Source organism: Zeus faber (assembly GCF_960531495.2).
Source record: "Zeus faber genome assembly, chromosome: 22".
Classification (NCBI taxonomy): domain Eukaryota; kingdom Metazoa; phylum Chordata; class Actinopteri; order Zeiformes; family Zeidae; genus Zeus; species Zeus faber.
In genome coordinates this window covers 20937501-20957359 of record NC_137209.1, presented here as the reverse complement: position 1 = coordinate 20957359, position 19859 = coordinate 20937501, and the positions used below count along the sequence as shown (strand labels likewise).

The following is a 19859-nucleotide window of genomic DNA, read 5'->3' as shown; positions in this document are numbered from 1 at the left end:
CCCTCGAGACGGCCCCCGGGGAACCGCAAAGCAGATGAATGGTTCAGCACATTAACCCCACCACAGTGTCTCCACCCCCCCCCCCCCCCACACCCCACCCACCCCCCACGGGCGCACAAATGTGCTGCGCTGAGATCAGTGCAGTGCACCGCGCTCGTCAGACCCCTGGAGTGGGACCAAAGCACAGGCCTCGGGCCAGGTGTTGACCACACACACACACACACACACACACACACACACACACACACACACACACACACACACACACACACACACACACACACACACACACACACACACACTCTGTCTCTCTCTGGCTTTATGTTTCCCCGCCGCAGACCAAGCCAGAGTGCACGGAGAAACACAGAAAATACTTCGAATGGTATGAACCGGAGCGACGCTCCCAGGCGTCCGTCGCGTGTTCCCACTTCGCTTCGTCCGCGTCTTCAGTCGTTGCGTTCACCGCCTCCACCCACGCAGAGCAGGGGGGTTGTAATAACGGAACTTCTCCGCCGTACCCCGGCCGTGAGAGGCTCCCTGTGATTGGCTGTGTGTGGGGGGGGCTAAACAGCTGTTAGATCGTGAAAAAAGTGATGTTTTGTTTTTTTCGTTTTTTTTTTTTCTAACCGTCATAACGACGATGAGACGTGAGAAACGAGATTAAATAATCCAGATGTTGGGACGCCGGCTCGCTTAATCAACACAATGGATTTGCACAATCAATAAACAAGTGCAACGCTGCACTAATATCAATCTGCAGCCACATCTCATTTGTATGGTGGGGGGTGGAGGGGGTGGGGGGTATTTAGCAATGAAGTCAATTTCATGAGTGCAGTGGCCACACACATCCCATGTTAACTAATGGATTATTGGAGGAAGTACATTTATTCTTGCTCTGAAGAATGACCGTTCCAGAAAAAACTACTGAGTAGTATGAATCTTCACCGCATTTTTTTGAGGTTATCACTAGATGGGAGTGCATATATTATATATACTATAGATATTTTCCATTGTTTTGGAAGGGAGTGCAGAGAGTAGAGATGAACCAAAATACAATACTTATATCAGATCCGTCCAACAACGGGATAAAATACAGTATCCGTATATTTCAAAGGCTAAAATACGTGACTGAAGTAGTACCGCTCAGTAAAAAAAAACAAAAAACGCTAAAAAAACAATAACGGACGGGAGACTGGCCTGGCGACCGTGACTCATGGCACTATGACGTCAGCGCGGCGGTGATGTCATGCGTCCGCCGCGTCGTTATTGGACGCGCCGGGGGAGCCGAGCAGAGAGAATGATCAGATTAAAGCGGATGCCAGCCAACGCCAGCGCCCTGCCAAGCCTGAGCGGCGCCGATGCAAAACAGCTGGCACGGCGCTCGCTGCGCGGGCTGATCCCCGCTGCGAAGGTGCTACGGCGTGCGTGCATGTGCGTGCGTGCGTTAAAAACCAGGCCCGCTACAAGCGCTGCGTATTTTATCCTCCTCTTCTTTCTTTTTTTTAATAAGAAAGCGATATCCTCCATGTTTAATTTTATTTTTTTTCAACATGCGGCGTTTCCTGTCATGAAACCTCGGCCTGTATTCCCGCTTCCTTTATGATATTTTTTTTTCCCCACACTGTCTCAGAAGGAGGTGCGCAACTTCGACGACGGCGCTTTATTTTGCCAATGTTTTCCCCTGCGCTCCACTTCGGGGGCCTAAATGGCTCCTCCGTTTCCAGTCGACGTGTCAAAGTGCACTTACATACTGTACGGCGGCACAAAGCGGTGGCAGGCCTTTAATTACCTGCATCTGGCCGCGTAGCGAGACACCCCATTATATGTGAGCGCCCCCCTCCCCCTCCCCTCCCGTGACGGTAGGAGGGTCAGGACGGTTGTGGAAATTGCTCTTCTTTTGTGTGACTCGCTGGCCTAAGTGCAGCGCGGCACCGTCTGAGAACCCAGATGAGACTAATGGCCTTCAATAGCACACTTGGGGAGGGGAGGTTTGCTGGCGTATTCGGCATTCACCCGGCCTAATAACGGGTCTGATACCGCTTCGTTTTTGAACATAATTGCACGGTATTTTGTTGACAGGGAGCCTCGGCAACATTTATTTTTTTTTTTTTTTGGGGGGGGTGGGTGTCCAAGGAGGAGAAGACGAAGAAAGAAACGAAATAAAGAGAGAAAGTACTTCGTCTCGCGGTTCAAGACCGGGGCGGAAAGCGGCGCGGCGGCCATGCGGTCAAACTGAGGCGCCGGCGGGAGCTGGCTCTCCTCGCTCCTTCTTCTTTAAAAAAAATTACAAATAAAAAAAACACGTCACGTGCCGGCACCGGGCTCCAGGATGTACTGTACGGAGAACATTTCCCTGCGCTGAGCGAGTGGAGCCAACAATGAGCTTTCCGCTCCGGCGAGTGTCCAGCAGCATGATGGACGACGGGGTGGGGGTGGGGAGGGCGGTGGATCGCAATGATGAAGAGTGGGGATTGAAAAATCCGCCGCCGCCGGTTCCGTTCCCGCTCCTCGAGGGTTCCTTTTTCCTGCGGGGGAACGCATGCGACCTGCGTGCGCATCAGGCATTGTGCGGTGCACTTTTGTGAGGGATTTTTGATGTGTGTGTGTGTGTGTGTGTGTGCGTGCGTGACAGCCTGGTTGGTCGGAGCGCCTTTTGCGGCATTTGCTCGCGTGCGCGCCGGCATGCGTGCGTCTCCTTGCGGGTGTAGGAGTGTAAAAGGAAATGGAATAGACTCAATTTAAATCAAATTAGTGAGCAGGCAAATTAAGCAGGGGGATTTAATTTCAGCTGTTGTAAAAATGCTAATTTCAGCGGAGCCCAGAAGCTCATATGCAAATGCAACACAATTTTACAATAATTCGTATTAAGCCAGGCATGCATAAAACACACATATTACAAGCCAATGTCATCTGGGGAATAGAGTATCATTAGCCCTTGGACTTGCTACAAGCTAAGGGTGATAAAGGGATTGGTGGGTGTGTGTGTGTGTTTGTTATGTCTGTGCATTTACATGCGTGCATCAGGGAACAGGAGCATGACTTAATGAACGAATCCGAACCTTCACCTTCACCAAGCCAAGACCACCGGGGATCACCTGCTGCGACTGACTTCAGTCAAAACTACTCAAATTACGGCTCGTTCTGGAAGTCGGCGTCGGTGATGTCGACGGGAAAAACGCGAGCGACGAAACACCTCGATATCGATAATTATTTCAGGGACGACGACCGAGGCTCCCATAAGATAAACGACACGCACCGGGCACGTTGGCGAAACAACCAGGACGTAATTACGACCAAGCGGGTGGAGGCGTCGATTAGAAAATCTAGAACGGCACATAAAGTACCAAGAAAATATGAAAATCAGGGACGATTTGTTACCCACCGCAGCGGAACCCGCATTGTCGCGCATTTCTAACATGGCCACCAGCAGCAAAAAAAAAAATCTTTCTAGAAGGAAAACGAGAGTTTTCCAGACTCGTTTCACTTTCTGTTTTTTAATTTTTTTTTATCTCTCAACGTGTTTTCAAAACCGAGTTTGATTTATTTAAAGTGGATAAATGTTAAACGGTGGAGTTAAATATTCCCGTTGGATTACAGGGGGAAACGCAGCTCAGTCACCGAGACGCCGAACAGCGCTGAACGACGCCGATCGATGGTTTCCTTCAGAGCGAGCGCCCAGGTGAAGATCATTCCTCCGAATTCCGTGTGATGTGAAGTCACAATGTAAAACTGTTTTGATGGAGTTCAACCTTTAAATCTGACGTGTTTCTCACACACACACACACACACACACACACACCGCCGTTGTGTAGGCGGCGTAAAACGCGAAGAAAAAGCCGACGTTGCTTCCAGAACCAAGAAGAGGAGCCTTTGCAAAACTTTTATGGTGATTAACTCAGAAACACAGTTTGCCGCACCCTTGTCATGAATAAGTATATATATATATATATACATATATATTTGCTTGATATGCACAAGTGACACCTTGTTTTGAAGATTCTCCACTTTCAAATTGGAGAATTGAGAGAGAAAAAAAGGAAAAGTGAAATGGCCCCGAAAGTACCTAAAATCTGCGGTGGGTCGATGCGGTGCTGGTTTCAGATCACAATATCATTACATCCACACGGTATTGGATGAATGGCATATGGAATCTAGACACTATTCTACGACGACTGCACTCAGGGTCTGCAGTGGCTTAATGGACAGTTCACACTAAGACCATTTGGGTGTCGCGTCGTAGCGAGAGGTTGCACCAGCGCGCGTGTGTGTGTGTAAATGAGCGGCGGCGGGCGAGATGGGGGGCGGGGCGCGTCTCGAGGTCTAACGAGGCTGAAGGGAGCGTCGTCGATACTCGTTTGACGCCTGAAAGACAAATCGACGCTCTTCGCCGGGAGTCATCACGTCCAGCATCGGCCCAAAGAATCAATTAAAACGCTGTTAAAGCTTTTAGCTGATCTGTGAGAAGGCGGGGGCGGGCGTCGCGCCTGCAAAGGGTCCGCACGTGTCAACGGGTCCAAAAGCTGCGCACGGTCGAGAAACTCTATAACCCCGATGGTGAGGAGCCACGAGGACGCGGGCGGATGGGTGGACAAGCTGCCGACAGGAAGGAAATGAGAAGAAAAGGCCTAGAGATTGACGGCTCCGTCAATTGAAGACACTTAAAGGAAAACCTCCGGCGGGTTGTTTTTTTTTTTTTTTTTTCTCTCTACGACTTGGTCATTTCAACCCCCGAGTCAACGCGAACGTGCGATGGCGGCCGATTTATTCGGGCGACCGCCATTGTACCGCGCGCCGGCAATTCGACAGATTCTCGCGACAAGCGTTCCCAGCCCCCTCACCCCAACGATCGGAAAATACGTCCCAAGGCTTCAACTCATGACGGCTCACGACACAATCCCATAATGACATCCTGACACGTTATACACGACGGCCAACCCGCTCCTCACGATACCAAAATGGAATATTTCAATCCATTCACGACGGTGCTAAGTTTGGGTGGAAAAGGGTTGCAGCGAGGCGCGGGAATGCTTCCTATTCATTTTCACATCCGTTTATTTGTGATACTTTTCCTTTGGCGTGGGGATAAAAAGTGCAAACCTGATAACATACCCTTTCATTGCGTTAATATTCCATTGTAAAACGCGTCAACCTTTAAGGTTTGTGCAGCTCCCTCATAAAGACAAAAAAATTAAATAAATAAATAAATAAATCGCCGCGGATCGCTGAGCCACAGCATGGAGGGGCGGGGCCGGGGCCGAGTAGTAGATGTGATTGGTCCAGCCCCGGTGTTAGTACGGAAAATCAACCAATGGGCCGCTGCCCCTGCAACATGGGCTGGCCGTTGGACTGTACTGTATTTTTGCCCGTATTAGGCTCACTCCTGAGCGCGGGGAGACCATTTTTCTTTTCTTTTTTTATTTATTTTGCTGATAGACGTGAACATATGAACATAGTTCTAATACCTGCACTGTTATCTTATCTTATACATTCGGGACAAAAGTTCCGTATCACGACGAATCCACTCAGAAATCGAAACCGTGGGCTTGAATCGTATCGGTTTCTTTTCAGCCGGCGTTTCCCCTTTAATTCAGCGGCCCCCGGTAACAACGTTTGAGAAGTGTGCTTGACTGCTAACCCCCCCCCCCTCTCTCTCGTTCCCCCTTATGCTCCCTTTCTCCCTCCTTCTCCCTCCATTCTCTCTCCCCCTCCACCCCCCCTCCATCCCTCTCGCTCCCCCTACTTTCCCCTCCATCTCCCCCCCTCTCCCTTCTTCCCCCTCCATTCTCTCTCCCCCTCCACCCCCCCTCTCTCTCCCTCTCTCTCCCCTCTCTCTCTCCCCTTCTCTGTCTCCTTCCCCCTCCATTCTCCCCGCCCCTCCCTTTCTCACCCCCTCTCCCTCTCCTCCCTCTCGCTTCCCTTACTCTCCCTCTATCTCTCCCCTCTTTCTCTCCCCCTCTCTCTCTCCCCTTCTCGCTCTCCTTTCCCCTCCATCCCCCCCCTCGCTCCCCTTAGTTTCTCACTCCCCTTACTCTCCCTCTATCTCTCCCCTCTCTCTTTCTCCTTCCCCCTCCATCCCCCCCACCCCCTCTCTCACCCCCTCTCCCTCCCTCCCGGCACAGTGGAACTGTTTGTTGCCTTCTGTCTCGCTCCGTCCCCTTGGCACACCGGGGACAATTATGCCCCTCATTCAGGCTTCTGCCGAGCCCAATTTGCCACACAAATTAAAATGGGCTGCGTTTGAAGAAGGAGAGGGTGAAGGAGAAAGCGAGGGAGCGCGCGGCAGAGGGAGAGAGAGGGGGAGAGGGGGAGCGAGAGAGAGGGGGAGAGGCCAAAGGCAAAACAATGACACAATGACGACAGAGCGAACAAACAGCGCCGACACCAGAGATGTACATATTTTCCCACAGAAGCCAAAGACGTAGCTTTGCGCGTTTCTCACAGAGCCATGTTTCGGAGGGACGGGGGGGGGGGGGGGGAAGCGCTCCATGCGCCTTTTTTGGGCGGGGCGGGGGGCATGCGGGACTGGCTCCGAGGACACTGCCATCTGTTGAGCAAACACGCTCGGCCCTTCTGCCGCTCACACGCGTCCCGTAGCCCCCGCCTCGTGCGAGGGCCCGAGGGCGGGCGACCACACACACACACACACACACACACACACACACACACACACACACACACACACACACACACACACACACACACACACACACACACACACACACACACACACACACACACGACTGGCCAAGAGAGGGCAGAATAACTGGGTTTGGGGTTTTTGTTTTAGGAAGGGGGGGGTTCATGGTGGTGGTGAAGGCGGTGCAGAGAGCGAGGCCGGCGTCACCGAGGCCCCGTTCGGGTATTTCTGGGGGCTTCTTTTTGTTTCACGTTTTGTTGTTGTTGATGTGTTTTGTTTTTTTTGTTCCCCCCCCTCCTTCTTCCTCTTCCCCAGGAACACGCTGCAGATGGGTAAACGCCGGCAAAGAAAAAACGCAGCGGCACAAAAGAAAATTGAGCAGCTGCCGAGCGGCTGGCCACAGGAGGGAGAGATAAAACAAAGAGACAGCCAGGGAAAAAGAAAGGAACGGAAAGAAAGGAAAGAGTCGGAAAATACCAAACGAGACCAAGGGAGAAATTAGCGAGGGGGGGTGGGGGGGTGGGGTGGGGGTTTGGTTGACGTAGATAAAAGGAGGGAGATAAGAGGAGCGCGGAAGGAGGAGACGGTTCAGGGAAATACTTCATCTGGGTCGGGCATGAAGGAAGGAAGGGAGGATGAACGCGGAGGTCAAGACGCGCCGCGGGGAACGTTCGGGGCCCGTCCTTGCACCTTTGTTTTGGCGGCTCAGTCACAGACGCGACACAACCCCACCCACAACTCATCGACACCCCGCCAACCCAACCCCCACCCACCAACTCCCGTCATTTCTTTCTCTCTTTCCTTATTTTACAAGTGACTCGTGCTCAGTGTTGTTTTGGCTTTGTGACGACGGCCCGGCACAGCTGTCCGTGTGGGGCAGCGGCAGCTGCCGGCGCCCAGACAGCGACGAGGGGGGAGGAGAGACCTGCGGGGGGGGGGGGGGGGGGGGGGGGGGGGGGGTGTAATGGGGGTGAGGGGGTCGGGAGACACGGGGTTAAGGGGTGGGGGCGAACCGCACCGGTGTGGATCTGTTACAAGGCCGCTCGAATGTCCGTCCCACGTAGGCGGCGCGGGAGGGGGGGCCACAGCCACAAAATCACAACAACGCAATGTTCGGCGACCGCCACGGCCACGGCCACGATCCGGCTTCGTTGGGTGAGTAACGGTGCCTTCATGAGGTCGATTTGCGATGTGGGCTGTACGGCCGAGCAGGGCCAGGCATTGGTCAGAACAGCTACAGCAGTTAGAGAAGTTAGGAAAGTTGCATGATTTTACTGGAAAGACGGACGGACGGACAGGCAGGATTATTTAACCCAGGATGGAAGTTGCAACTATCATAGAAAACAATAGGCAATAGTAAAAAAATAATAATAATAATAATCATAATTGGGAATATGCAACAAACCTAAAAATAACAAGAATAATATTTGCTGTATACCAACATTTTGAAAATTAACAGAGAACTGAAAAATAATCGTTAAAAAAATTGCAGCCTTAAAGACAACATTTAACTACATCATGATATTACGATAACCAGAATCCCAGACGATATCTAGTCTCCTATCTCAATATATCATAGCCCTCATCCTCGTTTTTTTTTCTACTTTAGTAGTTCTACTTTTATTAATTTTCTTCAGATCAGATGGTGAATTCAGACGCTGCTTCCAGGACGGCAACTCTCTATCTGGGGAATAGCTGCTAAACAGCCATCACAATGGGAGCATTTATCGGCCATTAGCGCCGTTTTGGGGAGGTCCCGTAATTAAATTGTGTCAATAAATCTGAGAATCGCACATGAAATGGCAGCGAAATGCAGACCACATGTCTCCATTTGCCTCCCCCCTGCTGTTCCATCGGAGAGGAATAGAAATGAAAAAAAAAAAAAAAAAAAAAAAAATGGAAACACATTTAAGCAGATTGCAGGGAACATTTCTCAAGCAGGCAAAAAGAAAAAAAAGGAAAAATTCACCCATCAATTGCAGTTTTCTTTTCCCATGGCTTTCTGGCGTACGACCTTGGGTGAACGACACCCTCCATTCAAAGGAGTGAATCGGGGGTTGATGGGGGTGGGGGGTGGGAGGGGGTGATTTCAGCTGGTGCGAATGGGGAGCGATAAAACTTTTATTCATTCCGCTGTGACCGGGGGAAGCTAACGATTCGTGGATCCGAGTGTGAGGACTGGCGGGAGGCCGCGGGGCTGGATGGGGGAGTCGGGGGGGAGGGCTCAATGGGGTTTGAAAACTGCTGTCACAGGCCGGCGGACAGGCGTCGCACGTCAAGTGACTCAATCCCAAATGCCTTTTTCATGGCGAGGTCCGTGGACCGCGGCCCCGTGAATCTCCCACGGGGGGACTGCTCTCTGACCCCGGAGAAGACGACTCGAGTGGCAAAGTAGGTGTGAAGGCACAAAATCCTCCGGGAGGGGTCCAAAAAGATTTGTAGTTAAACTTCGTCGTTATATCATTTGCCAAGGCGCCATCACTGAATGCACAAGGTGAGCGTTTAGATCCTAGTTCCCTATGGTCGTCACTTTGAGTAATCCAATCGAAACGCTCCGCATCCACGCCTGAAAAGACAGGAAGTGATGACGCCGCGCTCCGGCCCCGCCCCCTGCGGGCCCCGCTTCCTCCTCTTTTCTCACTTCCACAAGGAGACACTCGTACCTCCACCCCTGCTTCACCCCTCGGATCCCACTCGTGTGAGTCGGTGTGAATCCCCGCTGGAGTACTGTTTGCTGAGGCGGTACATCCCAGCAGTCGTTCTTTATATCTCCGTGCCCCCCCCCCCGCAAAAATAAATAGTCGTGGCGTCGAGGAGGTCGTACCCAGACTGCGGACACCGCAGGGAGACAGGTGACCGCCATGGGCCCTGTGCTGCCTGCCTGGGTAGGAGTGCCCGGCCCGGGCCCAGCTCTCCCTGGCCGCAGCCGGGAGACGGGCGGCACGCCGGCGCCGCCGGCAGAGGAGCAATGTCGGGAGGACGAGCCCGCTGCCCCGGCTAGCACTACCGCAGGAGCTGGTCCCGTCGGTGCCGCCCCTCCTCCAAGTGCTAGCCTGGCTCCCACACCTCCGCCGCTCTTCCCGAGTCACGCCCCGGAGGGACTTCAGCGGGGGGATATGCCTCGGGGGCCGAGCAGGAGTCGCCAGACCCGGACGAGGAGGAGGACAGCCTCTCCGGCCTGTCCTCGCCCTCCCGGCTGCTGGACAGGAAGCTCCTGGATTACGTACCTCACAACCTAGACCTTTCACTTTTATCTCCCCCATTACAGTATAGACTAGGTATGGACTTTTGGACTAAACCATCACAAAAGTTAGGGTCAAATTAGGGTCACAGAGCGAAAATCTAATCCAACAGGGTCTGCGGCCTGTTGGGCATCAAGAGGAGGCTCCTTGCTGGAGGGTGGCGCTCGAGACCATTTAGTGGTCAATCGCCATCATCACAGAGTCACTATCACACAGTCCGTCTTTCGTCGGGGCGTCTTTCTTTACGCCTTCTTCTCTGAAAACCTCCCTGAGAATTAACACCATAATGCGTGGGGGAGTGCCGTGGTTCCTGCACCACACGACAGGCCGGGAGGAGCCATCTGAAGCGTTTTGAGAGAAAGTTTGAAAAAGATAAAAAAAATAAATAAAAATAAAATCTATGGGACACGGTGTGTGAACAGCATTTCCTGACAATGTTTCAGTGTCCAAAAATCAGTACTGAACAAGTTATCTGAGGCGTCATGAGAACACAAACGTAGTTTCTCCTGAACTGATAGCCGCCGGGGAGGCCCTTGAAGCTCTGTATCAATGTGAGTCTTCCTGAGAAATGCTTCTCGAAAGTGGAAGAGATTGGAGCGACAGAAGGTCAACGAAACACGATCCGGGGACGGATGATTCTGTGACGCTCACGGTCGACCAATCGACGGACCACAGCGATGTCATTATTGTACATTCTGTCACACCATGACCAAACGTCCTGTCAATAAAACAACGGTGAAGTTTAATTACTAATCATTTTGCTGAGGACCCCTTGGGAAAGGACACCCTGGGGGGGTCCCCAGACCCCACGTTGAGAACCAGTGTCCTCCAGAATTGCTGAGCTCAACCTATGGTTGTACAATTAGTACCTGGCCAGACCAGGAGCTATAACCAGCACAGGTACTCACCAGCTACTAGTCACTCCACCAGGTCCTTCTTTATACTTATATTTGGCTTTTTCTGACGTTTGTTTTGGGCTATTTATTTATATGTGGCGTTTTTTTCCAGACTGTTACACCTCTCTGTATCGCACCGATCCTCACCACGACACATTCCTTGTATCTGAAGACGTACTTGGCAGAATAATCACATTCTGATAGCTAGGGTACCACTTAATCAAAAAAAAAAAACTGTGCCGGTCAAAGTGTCCTGGAGGAGGACGTCATGACCGGGGCGATTTAAACACGTCGGACTTCAACAGATTTTACCAGGCAAAGGCCGGCAACTACCTGAGAACGGAAACACCGGTGTGGACGCAAAGCGCAAAATGAGTAGATATGTGTGTGTGTGTGTGTGTCTCCTACAAAACGACAAACACCAAAAAAGACGAAAAATAAAACGCCAAACCAAAACGGGACCCGAACAACCCACCGGTGACTTGAACTGACGACGACAACTCAGGAGCATCTACCAGCATCCAGAGATCCTGCTCCTTGGGGAACATCCTATGGCAGCCACGACTGACTGCTCTTCCCCTCGTTGACTCACTCAGCTCTCAGCTGCGACACACAACTTTTTCATTCTGATCTCTGACGGCCGCCTGGCTCCTGTATCTGGCTGAATTCAGAGGCAGGTGCTCGGGCACTTTAATTCGGGGTCGCTCCGAAGGGGCGAACGTCAATCAAACGTATGCTTTGATTGTGTCCGGACTCTCGCACAAGTCGCTTTGGACAAGCGCTAGCTATGACCAACTCTAAATAACTCTGATTCTTGTTTGTGTTGACGTTGACTCGTTTTTAAGGTGTTATTTTGAAATGATGCGCGAACAAAACATGAGTTGTTGATGATGTTGACTAGTTTGAAGTTTTTACATAATGCACTAACAACATGAGCACTTCACACATTATGCACATCATATTGTGGTAAAATATAAAATAAAATAGAAAATTAAATAAAAAAAAAAAAATTTATATATATAACGCAATTTTATTTGGATTTCTTGCACTTGTATTTTGGTTAGAAACAGGTGCTTGGGCACAGGTTTGAGGCTGCTCCAACGGTCGACCCAATGGCCGACGTGCACTTTGATTATTACGAGCCTCTCATGTAAGGAGCGTCTAAATGCACATTCAAATCCGAGGGCCCCGCCCACTTACTTTCAGCGTCGGCGAGGACGAGCAGCAGACCCAGGATCGGCAGCAGCGGCAGGAGCGGCGTCGGGTCGGCCCTGGATCTGGATCCGCGCATGGCGGGGCAGCTTGGCACCAGCATGCTTTGGCAGCCTCGGCGGCTCTGGTGAGTCAGTCTGGTCTGATCTCTCAGATGCAGGGTGTTCACAGCCTGAACCAGGGGAAGGGAGGAAGGGGAGGAGAGGAAGAGAGAGAGAGAGAGAGAGAGAGGGAGTGAATGAAACAAAGCCGTTTGGCTTGCCGGGTTTTATCTCTCCCTGCACATTTGTGACATGCCCCCCTCCTCCCCGCGCCGCACGGCCTCGGCTGGAGCTGACAGCGGATGGGAGGACGGCGACGGGCTCGCGGGGTTCGTTCTGACAGTTCCCTAAACGGAATGCTCGCTTTGCACGTTACTTTGTTTCTCCGACACACACACGGCGTGACACTGAAACCCTGAACTCACACAGATGAAATGGCGCACTAATAAGGTGTCCCTCTCCCTCCCTCTCCCCATTAAAAGACCCTGCGTGATGAGGCCGCGTTTTTTCCCTTCCTTTTTGCTTGTTGTGTTTTTAAAGGTCTTCCCGGATCAACGGGCGGCGCGCGCGCGCTGGATGTAAACAACGTGCCGCTACGCTGCGTCTGCGACATCTCTGCATTCGCCGCTCACCCACTCCGCCGCTCCACTGCTACGCGCTAATGCTAACGACAACGCTAATAAACCAATTCGAAGGAAAAACGGATTTTGAACATCGACCTTAAACCGTCGACCCTCTGTTGCGCTTTAGGTCTCCCATGTGAGACCTGTCTATATAAATGAAAATAAAATGAATTAATTGAAAATGATTTTGTATTCATAACATAACATTAAAATATTTGATCCATTTATATACTGTTATTATAAATATTACGAAATTAATAAACACATACTCCAAATAATAATATCAATACAAATAAGCTCTGTGGAGCAGGTGAAGCGTGACGCATGGTGGCGTCGCCGGCGAAAACCCATCCATCCATTTCCTCCACATTCTGCCCCAAGTGCCTCTAGATGGATCGGAGGCACAATTAAGTCAAGTCACACGCGATACCGTATGTGCGTGATGGAACGCGCAACCCCCCCTCAGATCTATAAAGGCGGTCTCGTGTTGGTCGAAGGGGCGTCGCCACCGCCGCCGCGTGGCCAATCCCCGAGTGGCGGCTGCTACCCGCGTTCGTGAGTCTGTCTGTCTGTGGTGGGGTTTTTGGGGGCGGGTGGGGTAGACTGGAGGACTACCCGTCTCTGGGCGCGAGTGCGAGCGTGCGATCGGAATCAATCTGAGGCCATCTCAGCCCCCGCGCACGCGTCACCAAACATAGAAATAACCCCCACCCACCCCCACCCGCAAACCTACTACACCCGATGCATCGGGGCTTCATTTTGCACAAAGCTGCATTTATTCTGGAAATTCAATTTGAATCAATTGGGGACACACACACGCACGCACGCACGCACGCACGCACGCACACACACACACACACACACACACACACACACACACACACACACACACACACACACACACACACACACACACACACACACACACACACACACACACACACACACACACGGGGGGGGTGATGGAGCAGGTTCTGCCGTTGTTTAATGTGCTTATCTCTCCCATCCAAAGTGATAGCCTCTCGGTTAATTAATGGAGGTTGAATTTCCATAATGACATGACATTAGGTGGCACAAGAGAAAACCGTACTCAGCATTCTTCAGTCAGTCCCCAAACACACACATATGGACACACACACATGCACACGCACACGCTGACACAGGCAAACAGAACCATCTGCATGTTGGGTGAGCAGCAGTGTGGCACCGCCACGCCGTGCCATGAGTGCACACACACGCGTCGAGGTTAATGTGAGAACCCTACGGCAGCACATTTCACCCCTAAAAGTATATATAAAAAAAAAAATAATAATAATAAATCACTCCATTCCCTCCTCGTAATCTACTTCACTGTGTGGTTTAAAAATAAACCCGGAAGGATATCAATCCTGATTCCTGAAGATTTTTTTTTTTTTTCCTTCCCCTTCAAAACCAATTTTCTTCTTCATTCCTGGAAATAAATTGAGTTAAAGGTCACATACTGCTCAGATATTCTGAACAATGTAAATAATATGTTTTCATTTATTAAAAAAATTAATTAAAAAAATGATTGCTGTTGAATGACTGCACCTTTATCGATACTCAACAGCACTGTAGGGCTGGGCGATCAAAAACTCCCATGATTAAGATAGTTTTTCGCGACCTCAATATCAATTCATTGATGATATTTTGGGGAATGGCTGTGGGTGCTTTCACAAGATATTTACAAACAGTAAATAATCATCACTTTAACATAGAGCCACTAGTTACCATCAGGCGTCTCCTTCCTTTGTGTAGATCTGGTTTAGATAGATAACACTGGAATGTGGCTGGGGGCACGGACGTGACGGAGGTGTTGATTGATCAGAACAGTCCGCGTTGACCGTAACGCAGCCTTGAGGACGCGACGCCATTGACCCCACGCCTCCCTGCAGAGCCACTTACACGACAACCTGCGCGGGCACGTATCCTCCCCGTGCCCAGACGGGTCGACCCGCTCCGCCTCCCGAGCCGCCGCCCCCCACCCCCGTCGCGATATCTCGTCTCATATCAAAACATCGATATTATGGCGACACGTCGGCCACTGTTGCTCAGCAGTATCAATGCGATTCGATCGATACCGGGAGATAAGCCGCCGCGAATCCACGTGTGACGACCCGACGGGACGAACTCCGCCCGAATAATTTCGTGGCGAACAAGCAGCTCCGGGATAAACGCTGCTTCGCCTCGGCGCTGCTGTCTAAGCAAACTCGCAGGCGCGGGTCTCTCCCCCCCCACCCCCCCTCCGCCCCACACTCGCTCCACATCCATAATAATCCTCCAACTCCATGACGCCACCCGTCGCCCGTCCCCATCCTCGACGCGGCTGTTCCGTCCCCTCTGCGGGTCTGTTCAATTTCACGCGTGCGGCGGCGGCACTCGCGGCCCCCCCCCCCGTCGGACATTTATTACGACGGAGCGGAAGAAAAACAATCGTGCGTTTTTGTTTTGTGTGTGTGTGTGTGTGTGTGTGTGTGTGTGTGTGTGTGTGTGTGCGTGCGTGCGTGCGCCGAGCCCCAGGTGGTATTGTTGTGTTCCCATTCACTGGCACTTCATTCAAAGGGGCTTGGCCGCTGATAGCGATCGCGCATTATTAAACAAAGCCCTGACATCATGCACCATGTTAATTAGAAAAAAAGAAAAAAGGGGAAGGGGGGGGGGGGGGGGGGGGGTGTCGGCAGAAAACAGGGAAAAAAAGAAATAAAAAAAAATAAAAAGTATCCGAGCTGTTGTGCTTCCTCCCCGTCCTCCTCCCGATGCTTATCAGGACTGAAAAACGCGCCCCTCACAGACTCCTCGCTTCCGGTCCCCCCCCACCCCCGCCAGGCGCCATCTCCGCGGTAACGGGCGGCTGGAATCGGATTTCGCCGCCTCCAAAGAGGCGTCGTCGCCAGACAGCCGGGATCACCTGCGCACATCTTGTTATGTGAACGCCACGGAAAAAAAAAATACAAAAAAAAAACCCCAAAAAAAACAAAACATCGTCATTATATCTGCGCAAGTATTATGTGCTCGCCCTGATGGCAATTGTTTGAGCTCATCGCGACGCTTTTCCCCGAAATCGCGGGGTTCTACAATCTTTCCATCAGAATTCACGAAGAATCCGAAGCCACTGTGGGAAATGAACGAAAAGTCCCTGCATCCACCAAAACCCTTCCGATGCTCAACGCCGATAAATGCGTCAATATCGTTACATCATTATAGACTCATGCCATGAAAGCGGCCAAAACGAACATCAAAAGACGATTCAGATACTCAATCAAAAACAACCGTTGACAAAAATTCAACGATTGCGATCTTGCAGAACAGCGTGTGCCGGGTCAACTGCACCTTTACCAAGCACAACGAAAGGAACCGAAAAGGAAATATTTCGGGGTCGTCTGGGGCCTTCACCCTCTGAAGTTCAGTCGGAGCAAAACGTTCGGGTGTCGCTATCGCAACTTATCACAGAACCAGCACAAAAAATAAAAAAATAAAAAAACCCCGGCAGAAATTAATTTAAACCGGCCGCCCCGTAATCCCCCCTGAGCCGCGGGCAAAAAAAAAAGGCGAAGGCAGAATAAACGTACAGGAACATTTCCTATGTATCGCGGCGCGCAGGCAGAATTTGCTCAGTGTTCTGCCCGGCCGGGCATAGAGGTGAGAGAGGAAGAGAAATATTTGCCTCGTTTTACCCAGCGTTCCACCCCCCCGGTTAAATAATGCCGTCGCCGCCCGGCCTTATCCTGCCGTAATAACAATACGCGGCGGCGGGGCGAGGCTGTGAGTCGCTGTGAGTCGTAGTGGTTCCTGTGATCTCCTCTTTCCCACGGCAGAGATGAAAAGGGAGGAAGACGAGCTTCCAGGGAACGCCGGCACAGCATAACCGGCGCCTGGGGAGCGGGTAGGGGGGGCTTCCGGGCGATTTTCCCCACCGGCAGGTCAAAGGGCGGTCATGGCACGTTTCCTCGTCCAAGACGCCGCGCTCTCCGCCCTCAACCCCCCCCGGCACGCACCACCTTCCGCCCTGCCTACCCCCCCGCCTCCCGACGTGAAATCCAAGGTGTGGGTATGTAAGTCACATGGTTCCTTTCAGTTCCTTCATTCTCGCTCTCCGGCTGGCCCCGCCCCGCCCCCCCCGCGGTTCTCCTCACACCGGGCTCCGTTTTCAATCTCCCATGGCCGACAACGGCGAGTCAGGTTGTGTTCATTTTGCCGGTTCGGTTCCGGGTCGGCTCCTCGCCCCTCGTTCCTCCCATTCGTTTCACTCCCCCCCCCCCCCCCTTCCCCTTCCCCTTCCCATCGGCGACGCCCTGACAGCTTGGACAGGAAGAGGGCGCAAGACGACGACAATGGGGCAGAAGAGGAAGAAGAAGAAGACAACGAGGATGGAGCAGAATAAGACGACGGGGAGGAAGAAGAAGAGCCAGAAGAAGACCGCAACAACAGAGCGGAAGAACAAAAGAAGAACAAGAAGAAGAAGCAGGACAGAAGACAAGGGGGCAGAAGAGGAACGGGATGAAGGCGGCGCAGCCTCTGGAAACGGTAGACTGGTTGAGGTGTAGAGGCCCAGGTGGCGTCCTCCTCCACCCTCCACCCAGGTTGTTTTCTGTCGACACCGTGGCTTGTCTTCCTTCTTCCCCCCTCCTCCCGTTTCACCTCCATCTCGCCGCTACTTCCTCTTCCTGTCGGCGAACGTTGTGACGGCGTGATTTAAGACCGGCTCGCGCTCCCTCCCTCTCTCTCTCTAAATGGGCTGGAATTTGTACCGACATCTGCGGGGCCTGAGCTCAGCCGTGCCCTCAAGTGCAGCTTCCACATGAAGGACCTTGACAACCGCGGCTCACCAGTGTTTATTTGCTGTACTTATTTACCCCCCCCACCCGCACCATTCCAACCCCCCACGGTGATAAACCCCGCCGCCGCGGCCCGTCCCACCCCGCCTAACGCCCGGCTTCCTGTTTATGAAAAACGCGGGCGGCGTTTAATCTACGGTCAGCGCCACGAGCCGACGACTGCGCTTCCCGGGCGGCGGCTTATCCTCCGGCGGCGGCGGCGGCGGCGGCTGGGAAGTCGCCGAGCGTTTCTTCTCTGTGGCGCAGATTGGATTTCCGGACGGCTGCGCTGTATTTCACCATCACACACGTGTGTGGTTTTTTTTTTATTTTTTTTTCCCCCGCTTGTGATCTGCTTTGGAAAGCAATGTATGTATCTGAAAATATAAGTATTTACCGCCTTAAGTTGACTCATAATATTAATATTCATACTCTGTTGCCTCGATGTCTTAATACACGGGTGGAGTACTGCTTACTTATGATATTCATATTTGAAGGGAAGATATTAGTATTACCCCCCTCCCCCCCAGCTCTCTTGAATGAAATCACAATCATGTGATGCACAGCGAGGGGCTAATGGAGCCGTCTGACATTTTGTCTCTCTTTGTAATTGGTTTTAATACACCTGCTGCGGCTGTGAACGAGGTAAGCGCCACAGCCGCATTGTGTTTTTCGCGCCAAAAAATAAAAGGGACGCGTGCGGTGGAATGTCAGAGCACCCCCCCCCCCCCCGGACGACATCAACGGCTGCTTTTGAGGTCTTCGCCCTTAAGGAAATCCAAACACCAGTTCAAAAAAAAAGTGAAATAATCTCTTCCGCCCATTTCCATATTTTATCTACGCTGTTCGGAGGAAGCGATAGCGCACAGAGCCCATGCTTTATTAAAATGTGTGTGTGTGGGGGTGTGTGTGTGTGGGGGAGAGAAAAGAATAGAAAGGAGATAAACAAATCCAGCTCAGGTTATTCATTCAAAAGAAGTAAAAGAGGAAGTGAAAGATGAAGCAGAACCAGACAAAGCTGGAGATAAAACAGCGGGAAAATAAGACACGAGGAAGAAGAGGCAGAATGTGATGGGGCAGAAGAAGAAGATGGAGGAAAAAAAAAAAAGCAGAAGGAGAACAAGACGGCCTCTCCTCAAGCTGGTCAACACCGGCTGCTCTGACCGCCTCCACATCTCCGAAGCACCCCTACATGGCTCTCTCTCTCTCTCCCCCTCTCCCTCTCTCTCTCTCCAGATGGATGGTCCCTACAGTGGAGACCCTGACCTGCAGTCTAGTGACTGATTATCCCAGTGTCCGTTTGTGCTGTTCCCCCTCCTCCCACACACACACACACACACACACACACACACACACACACACACACACACACACGCGCACTTATCCCCAACACACACACACCCAAACACACACACACTCTCGCTCTGCAGCCGTGTGTGTGTGTGTTAGCTTCAGGGACACCGAGTAGAGTTGAAAAAACAAGCAAAGCAAAAGCACGTCATGTTTGGATTCCTCCCGTGACCTTGGTGACACAGGTAAACACGTTTAGCATTGAATTCTAATTGAAAGTACCAATGCCCTTTCATTCGGCTGCGTATTTATGTCACCCGAATAAATCTGAAAACATATTTAGAATTATTGTTTATACCCATAGCAATAACCTAATCCTGTGCAGGGGATTCTAGGCTCTGTTTGTTTTAAATATTTGACTTTTCCCGTTTGCTTTTTTTAGGCTATTTCCGTATATTTGGCAAATGATTTATTATTGTATTGGATTAAATTTATTTATTTTCTGAGGACGTTAAGCTTTTTTTTCCACGCTAATCGTCTTCAGATAGGCACCAATAATAGCCGTGACAAATTCCTTGTAGACGTAAATGCACCGGGCGGAATAAAGTAAAACAATAATGGTCAGAGTCCAACTAAAATTGTGCAAACAGGCTGAAAAAAAAAAATAATAATAAAAAAATAAGTCTTGTGCGGCCGGGGATGGGAAGAAAGAGACGAGAAAGGAGAAGAAAAGAGGGGAAAAGGAAGTGGTAGAGACAGCGGCAGAATGGCCGGGATTAAATTTACGCCGCATGAACAAGGGAGGGCAAAATCATGTTACATATTATGAACCAGAGAGAGGAGAGGGGGAGGCGGGGAGGGGAGGGAGGGAGAGGAAGGCTGGAAATGAAATGCATAAGAGAGGCAACGAGGCAGAGCGAGCTAGTGAGGTGGCAGAGAGGAGGAAGGAGGGGAGTGGGGGGAGGAGTAAGGCAGGAGGGGGGAGAGGGAGAGAAGGAGGGAAGGGGAATCGAGAGGGAGAGCGACGGAGAGAGGGAGCAATGCACGAGAAGAGAGAGAAAGAGGAAGGGAGGCAGGTGGATGGAG

The 19859-nt window shown here is 51.5% G+C and overlaps 1 protein-coding gene across 2 annotated transcripts in view; it reads right to left on the bottom strand.

Moving 5' to 3' along the window:
- Positions 1-19859, bottom strand: part of LOC307247249 (receptor-type tyrosine-protein phosphatase delta) — a 225232-nt gene that overhangs the window by 95190 nt on the left and 110183 nt on the right. For both annotated transcript variants that reach the window (XM_080023355.1, XM_080023356.1), the window contains exon 3: positions 11976-12159. In XM_080023355.1, the coding sequence (XP_079879481.1) occupies positions 11976-12090 (115 nt within the window). In that variant the 5' untranslated portion in view covers positions 12091-12159. The remainder of the gene's footprint in view (positions 1-11975; positions 12160-19859) is intronic.